The 12,082-nt window shown below is 36.0% G+C and overlaps 3 protein-coding genes across 3 annotated transcripts; 1 reads left to right on the top strand and 2 right to left on the bottom strand.

The window, feature by feature from the left end:
- Window positions 1–1,818: 1,818 nt before the first annotated feature.
- LOC123209424 (protein WHAT'S THIS FACTOR 1 homolog, chloroplastic) lies at window positions 1,819–4,801 on the bottom strand. The gene is made up of 2 exons (XM_044627486.1): window positions 4,707–4,801; window positions 1,819–3,723 (listed from the first exon to the last, which is right to left on the bottom strand). The coding sequence occupies exon 2, from the start codon at window positions 3,447–3,449 to the stop codon at window positions 1,998–2,000; it is 1,452 nt and encodes a 483-aa protein (XP_044483421.1). The 5' UTR covers window positions 3,450–3,723; window positions 4,707–4,801; the 3' UTR covers window positions 1,819–1,997.
- Window positions 4,802–5,029: 228 nt separating this feature from the next.
- LOC123209426 (eukaryotic translation initiation factor NCBP-like) lies at window positions 5,030–7,319 on the top strand. Its single transcript, XM_044627488.1, has 6 exons — window positions 5,030–5,176; window positions 5,724–5,819; window positions 5,938–6,042; window positions 6,197–6,274; window positions 6,753–6,872; window positions 6,966–7,319. The coding sequence occupies exons 1-6, from the start codon at window positions 5,033–5,035 to the stop codon at window positions 7,095–7,097; spliced, it is 675 nt and encodes a 224-aa protein (XP_044483423.1). The 5' UTR covers window positions 5,030–5,032; the 3' UTR covers window positions 7,098–7,319.
- Window positions 7,320–8,915: 1,596 nt separating this feature from the next.
- LOC123209427 (superoxide dismutase [Cu-Zn] 2) lies at window positions 8,916–12,063 on the bottom strand. The gene is made up of 7 exons (XM_044627489.1): window positions 11,902–12,063; window positions 11,718–11,819; window positions 11,238–11,333; window positions 11,118–11,149; window positions 10,681–10,756; window positions 9,385–9,438; window positions 8,916–9,202 (listed from the first exon to the last, which is right to left on the bottom strand). Exons 1-7 carry the CDS (start codon window positions 12,002–12,004, stop codon window positions 9,174–9,176), a joined length of 492 nt encoding a protein of 163 aa, XP_044483424.1. The 5' UTR covers window positions 12,005–12,063; the 3' UTR covers window positions 8,916–9,173.
- Window positions 12,064–12,082: the final 19 nt, after the last annotated feature.

The following is a 12,082-nucleotide window of genomic DNA, read 5'->3' as shown; positions in this document are numbered from 1 at the left end:
TTCTGCAGTTATGACCCTTTTCAATTTCTGTTATGTTATTGCTTTCTGTTGCAGCCATGATCTATGGCCATTTTCAGCATTTTCCCAGTTTCGTAGGAGACGTGTTGTTTAGTTATTTTCAGCTTTCAGCATTTTCCCAGTTTCGTAGGAGACGTGTTAATTAGTTATTTTCAGCTTTCTCAAAAACTGTATAAAAAGGAGAGATTAATGAAAAACAGTAGACTAATCTTTCCACCAAAATATACTCTATAAATATTGAATTGTAACCTCCTTGAGAGCTTCTTCACGTCAGGAACCATTCCGCGACGAGGCAGAGGCCGAGTGAGAGCTCGCCTAAACCGAGCACCTAACAGACAGTGTGACAATGCTTGCTTTTTGAAAATATGTTATGTCATGATATTTTTGTTATTAACCTGTTAGAAGAAATATAGTGTACAGGCAGATAAGGTTAGTTGTGTTTAGGGCTGCAAACAAGTTCAAGTTCAAGTTTGATGTTAGTGTGGGCTTGATAAGCTCATAGTTCAATTCAAATAAAATATTAATAAACTACACAGAGTCTATAGTTTATTAGATCTATCTACATGCATCCATTTAGAAGAAGATTATTTTGCTTGGATGAAGAGGAGTATTACTGGACAGCGTACATGTCAGAGAAATATTTCATACAAAATTTAACTGAAGAATTCTAGAAAGCCAAGCATCTGCTGCTGTTTTTTTTCATTTACATTCAGTTGGAAATTTTTTTAAAATTATTTTGCTTGTAATTGTAAAGCAATATTCCAAGGGAAACCCACCATGAGATGAATAATTGGTTAAGACGTAGAATCTCAAATGTGGAGTTAGGGGACTTAGTTTTGATTTCACACTCTCACAAATGAATTTGAATGCACATAATGTCGTCTTCTTATATACTTGTAAAGGAATGAAAGGCATTGGAGGGGTGTTAATGGACTAGTCTCCTGGGTTTACTGGCTTGATGGTAGGGCTACACAAGTCAGGTTCCTCGTGAAAAAAATCCAGAGAATAATACTGAAGACATAGATTCAGTATTTATGTTTTATAGCTTCAACAAAGTTCTGAACTAGACAATGTTCTTTGCCAAAGAATTCAGCAAACGTTCTGTCAAGAAAACCGATGAGGCAATCCATAAACCACTAAATCCAAAGAAATAGTGTACCATGGCCAACGACATCGGACAACATTCACTCCAGAGAAATTGAATGAGAGCATTAATGAGATCTCCATAATTTCTTACAAAGTGCATTACAAAATACAGAGAATCTGAACTTCAAACTCTTGCTAGACAGAATATATATTTACTGTCACCAAAAGAATTGGTGAGAAGAGAACATTTACACATGATTGCACATTCAAGGAAAGAAGCTTGTAGATGGGAGATAGTCTTATAGAAGAGGGGAATAAGAAATATGGCCACACACAGTAAACGATGACCCTTAATAAGAATCTAGTAAATTGAATCATTTGGGCAGAAGTATATGAAGATGGAAAAAGTTATAGGTCTTGAATATTTGAGTAACCTGATTTTTCTCTCTTCAACTCAGTTCATGTTAAGGGTCTCTTCCTGAATCTAGGCGGATTCTTAACAATGAAACATGAATATGTAATGGAGAGCACATTTAAAAAAAAGATGGAATTGCAAAATAGGGATAAATAAATTAAAATGGAAAGCACATTTGTCTGGTTTGCAGAGCTAAAATCATTGCTGTTAAAATTGCCTAGAGTTTACAGTGAGCATTTCAATCTCTGAATTGCACTATCAGTTGAGCAGTAATCAAAAGGAGATACAGGACCAAGAGCTTTAAGAGACAAAGTTGCTGAATCTACCTCAAATTGTTACATACAAGAGTGTAGGATACCTTAAATGACTTGAATAAAATGATTTTCTAAGTTTCATGTAAGAGTTACATCGTTTAAGGAATATAGAAGCTTTTGAAGACTAAGAAATTTTTGGAAAAATATGTACACATTCTTGATTACTACCAAGGTTTTATACAGTTTCCATCCGTATCGATAAGCGCTGAGGAAGTATCTGCAGTCCAAAGTTCTCCATTGTTCCAATGATCCCGCAGCTCAAACTTTTCATCATCAAAATGATGGTCCAAATCTGAATTTTCTGAATCGAACAATTTCTCAAATCCATCATCATCAAATTCATCATCATGCTCATCATCTTCATCATCAACATCAGAATCATTTTGATCAATGTAATTTCCATAAATCCTATTTTTTCTCCTCTCTCGTCTCATCCTCTTCCCTTCCCTAATCAACTCCATCAACTGTTCTTTTATCACCAAAGTTTCATCTTTCTCTAAAAGTACACCTTTATCATCAAAACACTCCACCAACAGCACAGAATTCCTTAGGCCTTTCAAGCTCACATAGAATAACTCTGGATGCCTCAAAATCAGTGCCCTCAACTTATTTGGAAGCCCAAATTCCTTCCTAAAGTGAGTCAGATGATCGATTAAAGTTCTCTTCTCAACCATCATATTAAGCACCTCTCTCAGCAGAGCACAGGCTCTCTTCTCAGCTTCAAGAGACTCCTTAGCTAGCTCTTCTATAGAAGTGTTATAGGGGCATACACTTGGTAGTTCTCCAAACTTTATCAAAAAATCCCGGTGACGTCTTTTCAAATTCAATCCCTTTCGAAGTCTCAAGTGCTTGAACTTTAAAGGCCTGTCTACGATCAATCCATGTGGATTCATATCAGGAGAAGGCAAAATACATGCCAGATCTTGGTCCCATGATACAAGCTCAAGAGCTCGGCCATAAGAGGTGTCAACAATCTTGAATTTATCGGGAAAGTCATTGCAGAGGCGAGACCGAAAATTAGGTAGTAGCCCAAGATCTGGGGCAATGTGAAGCAATTTTGAAAGAAGAAGCCGGTGATGAGTAGATAGCATGAGAAGCTTCTGGACTTTGTTGGCCAAAGTGATGGACATGGCCGACTTGAGATTCATTTCCTGTGTGGCAAGGGCTGCTGCATTTGTGGTCAAACGAACACATAGTTGATAGCCTGATTTTGTTGCATTTAGTGGTGTTGGCGGCATAGGAATTGTGAAGAGTTCAAATATTGTTGGGTAGCGATGGATCATTGAGAGGATAGAGCGAGGCTTTGGAAGGCAAAGATAGGATCTACATTTGGCAAGAATGTGTAGAGGAATATAGTGTTTTGGCTTGGAAAGTAAAAGTGTTTTCAGCTTTTGAACAAAACGAATTTTGTTTTGCTTCACTACATGCTTGTCTAGCGAAGGACTCCTAACAATATTTGGTAATGTACATGAAATTGGAAAAGAGATATTTGAAGGCTTCTTAAGAGTTTGATAACATAGTTTACCATTTCCTAGTTTCCACAAAGGAGTTGATGAGACAAAGCTGAAATTGAGAAAAATATCCCTATGGGAAGAAACAGGAAGAGACAGTGTCATTTTTCAAAATGATGTAGCAATCAGAAGCTTCAAAGCTAAAACAAAAAAGGATTATTGTGAGGCGATGACATCAAAAAGACATAACAGCATCATTTAAAATCCTTTGCACTTGACATGGCTTCATACAGGTAACAGGAATTGTTGCCTCCAAGCAAGTTAAAAGCAAATTCCTGAATATGAACACAAGAACCTTCTGAAGCTAAATACGTCCTTGAACTGATAATGTCAAAAACCAAAATAAACAAACTAAGAAATAAAGAATAAAGTTGCCAATCTGCAAAACATAAATTGGTAAGAGCTAATTAGTCAAGAAATCATCTCCAATGTCTAGCTTAACAATCAACATATGAAGAAATTTATTATCAGAAATACAAGTGAAAATTGGATGCAAATAAAATGAAATGATAATGAACACTCATCAAATTGATGACTTCAGGCAGATAACTTCAAGCAATTTTTTTTTTCTTTGCCTTCCATTGTTTTAAATTTCCTTCAGAAACTAACATTCCATGGCCAAAGGAGCAATTTATAAGAGCATTATACCAAAGGAGCAATTTATAAGAGCATTATACCATACAGCACTTCCCTTTTATTTTACAATTAAACACATCACTTTCAGAACAACTAACGTAAGTATGTAAGCTCAATACAGAACACAGAAATTTAATCACGCGTGACCAGAAGGTAACAGAATTCCAAGTAAATTGTCACGGCCCAAAGTGAAATCATAGTGAGATGGGCAGCATGACAAGGGCTTAGAAGTTGTTGGTTTCGTGTTGAGATCAAGGGTGAGGATTTACTCCAGGAGTGGGGAGTTCAGGGTAGAGCAATAGATTAGGCCATCCTGCACAAACTGGTTGGCATCTGGAGCAGCTCTCTTAATGAGTCCAAAGCAGAATGAACCATTGACCCTAAGCCTATAAAAAGTTATACGCAAAGCTGAACCCCTAGGGTGGGTGTACTCGGAGTGCAGCTAGAGGCAGTTCCACAGTACCAAACACTAAGTCCGTGCACAGAAAATAACGCCAAGAACACAGAATTTCGAGAAAATTGGAATGAAAAAAAGGCAACCTTCGAAATCTCCTCATTATTTTAATTTTCTACAAATGAGACAAGAAGAAACCCATTTCAAGTAAAGCGACAGCAAACTGGAATTTATACCCAAACAGGCAGAAATGTTAATCTCTTCACTTTCCGCAAAATTTTGTCAGCAACCAAACAAAACAAGAAAAAGAAAAGGAGAGACATAGTAGATACCTTGGAATTTTACAATGAAAGAGTAGGGTTTAGGGTTTTAAAGACTGAGGTCGAAAAAAGAAGAGAGCAGAGTTGCAACGCGCGAAGATTGTCCGGTATAAAACCATAAAGTAGGGTGAATTTGTTAGTTATTAAATTTTAGGGGTTGTAACGAAATTTGCAGGCCTATTTTTAGGAACTAGAAGAAGTCAATGCAGTGCGTAGAACTTAAAAGCTGCCGTTTCGAAGAAACAAAAACAGCAACAGAACGTCTTCTCTCCCGTCGGATTTTATTTTATTCTTCAAAGAGAGAATTACGGTTTTGAGCGGAGAAAAAACGGATAGAGATGGAAATTGCAGAGAAGAAGGAGAAGGAATTGGATAATAATACTCAATCGGTTGTTGAATCGGCGGATAACAATAACAATGACAACAAAGACGCCGAAGAACGCCTTGCTCGTGACCTCAAAACCGGTCTTCATCCTCTCAAGGTCTCTTCTTCATCCCCCTCTTGATTGATTGATTGGATTTTGTCCGACGTCTCGTAATTAGGGCAAGAAATGGAACAGAAGGAGTTTGGCATAGATCTATCTATAAAAAAACACTTTTTTATTGATAATGCCTCCAAGAACTTGTGTGTTGATGTAATTTTAGGAGCGCCTTCTTCTTTAATCCAAATGAAGATCAGAATGTTCTGAATCTTTATCAGAGTTTTTTTTCTTATAATATTGGCCTGGCACTTTTTTTCCCAAATGAGTCGGTAATGCCCATCGCTTTTGTGGGAAGAAATCAGCGTACTTTCACTATTGTTCTTATGAGACTATGAAAAGGAAGAAATTTTCTGTTGAAAGAATCATAATAGGAAAGATTGCTTGCTTTTGGGTTATTCTATGTCTGTGATGTTGCCACATTTGGCAACCTTTGCTGTATTTTCATTTTTCCCTCAAAACGTGACTAACATCCAGGACTTGTTCTTCTTTTTAAGGCTTTTAAGGTTCTTATGATTCTTTGGGACTTGTTTTAAATTCCTATGAACAGAACAAGTTTGTCTTTTGGTACACTCGTCGAACACCTGGCGTTCGAACTCAAACTTCATATGAAGACAACATAAGGAAAATTGTAGACTTCAGCACGGTGAGTGTTAAAATATGAGATGCTAGTGCCAATTGATATTCAGCCTGAATCCATAGTTTATATGCAATTTTGTTTAGTTCAGTTGTTGATTTGGTATCTGAGCATAATGTCTATCTAGGTTGAAGGCTTTTGGGTATGCTATTGCCACTTGGCTCGTCCTTCTTCTTTACCAAGTCCCACTGATTTGCATCTTTTCAAGGAAGGAATCCGCCCACTTTGGGAGGTAAAAATTTGAACCTTGATCCTGCAATTTCTTATGCTTTTTGATGGCCTATTTTTAGTTGGTTTCTTTGCATTGTATGATCTTAAGAGCTTGTAAATCTTGAAAACAGTATGTAACATGGTTCATAATTATTATAAAAATTTCTATTTTTCAGGACTCTGCTAACTGCAATGGTGGTAAGTGGATAATAAGATTCAAGAAGGTTGTCTCAGGTCGGTTTTGGGAAGACCTGGTAAGAAGACAGAAAATAAACTTTTTTTTATTGAAGTCTGCTATTTTGTGTTATAATAAGAAAAATGGCCATGCCATTTGTTTTCCTCTTTACCAACCTGCATTCTGTCATTTGCCAATTTATTATTTGAAGTTGAAGTTCCTGAAACTTCCAATGTCAGAACTTCTCACCCTTGGCTATCATTTTTTTCCTGTAACTACTTCCAGTAAGAAAGAATAGATAATCTCATATTTCTATGCGCTGTAATGGAGTTCAGTCTAATGTTCTTATGATGACATATCCTGCTATTATTAATGTATGTCTTGAGCAGTGAAAATATTTGGTATTGCTAGTTTCTCTCGATTAGTGGCACTTCCATCTCTTTTTAACCCCATTGTAATATAACTTGCATGAGGGACCTTTTTCTTTCTTTGTAAAAGTCCTTCACAAATATGGATGTTTTATCATATATGCTTATTTACTTGGCGTGTGTTTGCAGGTTCTGGCTTTGGTGGGTGACCAACTTGACTATGGCGATAACATATGTGGTGCTGTCCTAAGCATCCGGTTTAATGAAGATATACTGAGTGTGTGGAACCGCAATGCTTCTGATCATCAGGTTAGGGATTATTGAATGCCAAATATTGCAACTTTGTTATCAATTTTTGTTTCACACATTAAGTTTGGTATCTTTTTCTCCCCTTGATGCCAGGCTGTAATGGCTCTAAGAGATTCAATTAAACGGCACTTAAAGCTTCCCCACAGCTATGTTATGGAATACAAACCCCATGATGCTTCTCTCCGTGACAACTCGTCCTATAGAAACACATGGTTGAGAGGCTAGAGATACATTAGGTTGCTTCATTGCCCTTATGGAGAAAGAATAGCTAGTCTAGGGAGACTTCTGTTCATTCACTGATCACAATCCATTATCATGAGTTGTGAACTCAGAATCATGTGGGGTGTCCTGCTATCCAGAAATTGTGAAATTGAGCTACCTTTAGGACAGCACCCTTCTGAAACTAAAGTTAATTTTCATCAATGCAACACTGAATATTGTTTTTCATCTTTGGATTTATAGTTGTTGCATATATTGTTTCTCTGCAGCTTTATTTGTAGATAATTTTTCTTTGGTCTCATTATCTATCTGAAGTTTCATTTAGGGGTAAGAATAAGATGACTAAGATGACAACTGTGGATGTGATATCCTTACCATCGATATATCTTTACAACAATTTAATTTTACACTTTTAATATGCAATGAAAAATTCTGACATATTGCAAATTGATCCTCATAGCTACTATTCTGAAATTTCTACCCATGAGGCCTTAGCCTTTTGATTAATTCTCAGAATGTTTTGGATTCAAATTCCCTTACAAGCTCGTACATAGCCATTCAAATTCTAATTTTGTCAAGAGTTTTTTTATTTTTCGAAGATGATATGTTGGGTCGTCGTTTCTGCTTTTCAAAAATTATAGGGTTCGCTGGAATTCTAATTTTGTTGGGCCATTGTTTCTTGCATTTTAAAGATCAGTGGGTTCGTTGTGGGTTCTAAATTCAAACTCGGCTTCACAAAGTGAAGTCAGGGATTTCTAAGTGAATTATGCCAACCTTGAGTTTATTGATTGGACTGACAACTATCGTGGACGAATCTCAAACTCAAGTTTCCAAGTCCTTTGCCACATAAGGGGTAGGCCTCATTTAATTTGTGGAAGAAAAATTATTTGAGTTTGAACAGCTCACAGGCTCACAGCAAGTTGGCGTATAGGAATCTATCTGCTCAGAGGAACGGCCTGTCTGACTCTGAAGCAGCCAAGCATTCATGTTTGTTGCTGCAGTAACTTGTAACCTCCAGCTGTTCTTCCAAATTTATTATTGGTTGGAGGTGGGCTCATTTAAATCTTCTTTGATATTTTATGGGTATGGTTCATTCATTGACTGAAAGGCTAGTATGAGTGGCTGGCAGAAGTGACAGATTATAAAACCAGAACCAACTGGAGCTCTGATTGAATCCAGAATTAACAGCACCAGAATACTTATTTCAAAAAAGAAGAGTCTACAGAAAAAAAAAAATTATCAGATAAAAGGAAGAATTATCACTGGTAGAGAGAAGAAGAATTGTTGACAATATAAGCTTCGATGTGTTGAAACTTAAACCCAAATTTAACTCATTCAGATCGAACAACATTTAAAGTCCAAGCCAGTTCAAATCACCTTGTTCCCTAACTAGTTTGATTTCTTGAGAGTACACAAGAAGAGTTTTAAGATAGAATTCAGCTAACAATAAAAGTTGTTTCAGAAAAGGGAAAAATTCTTGACAGCTGAGTAACAAGACTATCTATGCAGGTATTATAAATTATCCTTCTAGAAAAGTTCTGGTGATTGCTCTATATGCTTGCTAGCTCCATCTTTGTGACATTGACTGTAATCTGGAGTACTTAGAATGAAGCTTCGGCATCGATGCCTCTTCAGTATTATAAAAAAGTCATGTCCTACCGAAGACTGATAGAATAATGTTATGCATGCGAAGTTATATTCCCAGACTGTTATATCCCAGGATAACTTATAATCCCAGTAGATTGTTTGACAGTGACTCATAATCAATCTCCCTCAAGAAATTCCAGAAAGAATCCTAGGTACTTCTCAAAGAACTTACACAGGTAGTTCAATTTACAGTATCAATATATCAGTAGAAAGCTCATCCAATGTTACAAACAAAAACCATAAATTAAGCGGTACAACTAATTACAGAACAAAATGGCACAAAGTTCAGCCGACTGAAAATATTATTGAGTAATCATATCTGTTCAAAGTAAAAACAAATAACTTGTCAAGAACTTGATTACCATGAGATTTCATGCAGCTTATGACTAGGAAATAGCCCATAAAAGTATTTTAATCAGAACACAAGCAATGTCTCTAAACAGAGGATTGAAGCCCAATGATACCTGCCAAAATCAATCAATAAGAAAATGTTAGTATTGCTTATATCGAAAATAGGTAATAATCCTGGCAAAGAGCACAACAGACTACATTGCTGCATTGTATATCTTACATGAGAGGGTACCCTAGTTTTACCCACTATGACATAGCCTACAAAATAGAAATGGCAAAGAATTGAAATCATTACCACATCCAACTCTGGCTCCAGCATTACCAGTTGTCTTGCTAAGTTCGTGCCCACCTGTGTATTAGTTGATAATTGGTTAAAAATTCATAAGAAGTGAAAATAGTTATGACAAGAAAAGAAATTAAATAAGCAACTGAAAAATAAATCAAGGGAGAAAAGAGACGCAAGAGGTTTTCATACAATATGTCAAGCTTATGTGGGTTTATATTTGCAGGTCTTTATGGTCCTTGACTATCTGATCCTGAGCCTAAATTCTACATGGCTCAAAGAACGCAATTCATGCAAAGGCAGATAAATGTAAGCAAACCCCAAATCAAGAACAGAATATATAGACATACACCTTGAAGCCAGAATATAGTGAAAAAAGAAAAAAAAAATGAAAGAAAGAAAAGATGAGTAATGCACATATCACAATAAAAGGACATTGTACAATGGAGCCAAGATCACCAACCCGAGTAAACACTAAACCAGAAGACAACTCACCCAACCATATTTGAGTTTTTCCAATTCTCCTAACTGGAAAATGACCTTCACAATTAAATTAAACAGAAAAACTATTTTAATGAAAGCACTTTGATACCATTTGATTTGAATATCTCCTTTGTAAAAAACATATCAAACTATTGAGGTCAATATAAATTTTGAAACATCAAAATGTACTAATTCATCCTGTCCTATTCAACAAAGTAAACCCTACTTTAGCACCTTTACCTCATTGGATAATCTAGATTGGTGATGTGAGTGTATCAAGCATGCATTATATTCATATCCTGGAATTTAACCTAGGAGTTCTACTATTACCCTTGTGAAAATTATGGCGATTAGGATTGTCCACCTAATCCTAACTCTATCTACAAATACTTACTTCCTATATATATTAAAAAAATAAAAATACACAAAGTGATAATAAGTTAAAATATTTTCATCAAGTTGAACTTGAATAAAGCTCAAACGGAGTCAAATCATGTGTGAGTTAACGTTGCTTTGTAAGAAAAACAAAAAGAGACATCATATCCATCAGATGTAACCCTAAGCTAAACTAGATAGAAAATCTTTCATATGCAAATGACCAAACATGTATATGTAAAAAGCAGTTTCTCTATAAATTATATATGCATAAGGCAATCTGGAACCCCACGAAAGTTAAGTCCCACTCAATTAGATTCCTCCATAAAAGTTGACTACATAAGGGAAACAGACCTTTGTGGTCAAGTTGACCACTATGCCAAGAAGCTATATGTCTCATTACAATATGCAAAGAATCCTAAATGAAAATTAAAGAAATAAGAAACTTGCCTTGTCCAAGATCATCAGGGTCAGCATGTACAACAACTGCCCTCCCTAGTATAGAGTGCTGTCCACTTAAAGGAATCTAAAAGTTGGAACATTAAAAGGAAAAATGATCAAATGTAACTTACAATTCAAGTAACTAAAACTTATTCAAGAAATCAAGAAAATAGAAACAATATATATATATATATATATATATATATATAGAGAGAGAGAGAGAGAGAGTGAAAGTGACACAACAAGACAGCAAAATCATTTCAGTTCATTTATAGTGCATTTGCAAACAATACCCAAAGCTTTGCAGAGCTTTAAGTATTGCACAGCATGCACAGGCTCATAATAAATAGAGAAGTAAATGATATCAATTTTTTTTACTAACATAACAAAGAAACATGAATTTGTACACCCGACTGCATAGTAAAAGAACCAAGACAAACGATTACCTGCCTGTCCGCAATTGAAACCTCAGCTAGTCCTGCAACATAAAATTAAGAAAATACTTAATCTTTCATTACCTACTTTAAATTACAAAACTACATCCAGATGAAACAAATCATATGTACCATCTGAGCCTGCAATAATGTTACCCAAATCACCAGCATGCCGCTCGTCATGACTGGGAGCTCCATGATTCTTCTTTAGTGGATTAAAATGAGGTCCTAAAATGAATCAAAACCAACAGCAAATTTCACCAATCAACTCACCAAAAAAAGGAAATAATTCCCACTTACAGATCATCAAACACAGGCCTAACTTGTCCAAAACATTGAAATTCAAGCTTAAATACGAAGCCTCAACACCATGTAACATCAACTACAGCACCCAACACTCACCACAAACCAAACCCACCTAAAACACAACCACCATGATCTTATAATAAACAAACACCATTCAACATCAATTATAAACCCCCTCCCAATCGCCCCACTAAACATAACCCACTTAAAAACACTAAGAAAATGAGCCCAAAATCAATGCAGAACTCCATAAAAATCAATAATTGAAGCTCAAGATTAATTATTCAACTGACAAAAACAGAGTACCAGTAGAATTGCAGCCATTGGTGGTGTCACCAAGAGCGTGAATATGGAAGCCGTGAAGGCCTGGTTTCAGTCCAGTAATTCTCCCTTTAACATGAGTAACTCCTGCAACACATAAGCACATATATACGTAAGTATCTACATAACAACTACAAGATTGTTTCTACACGTATAGAGAAAGAGAAACCATTGGGGCCTTGAACAAAGTAAAGTGAGCCTCTAACGTTGGCATCTCCAGAGATAATAGCCACAGCTTTCACAGTGGGTTTTGCACCGAGTGTTTGCTCCATTTTCTGTTTCTAGGTAGTCCCGAATTTCGATAGAATATACAGTATATATAGCACATATTGTGTCCTTGGTCCTACTCT

Source organism: Mangifera indica, chromosome 2, assembly GCF_011075055.1.
Source record: "Mangifera indica cultivar Alphonso chromosome 2, CATAS_Mindica_2.1, whole genome shotgun sequence".
Taxonomy (NCBI): Eukaryota; Viridiplantae; Streptophyta; class Magnoliopsida; order Sapindales; family Anacardiaceae; genus Mangifera; species Mangifera indica.
Note: the sequence above shows the minus strand (reverse complement) of the source record. Positions and strands in the feature narration are given on the sequence as shown.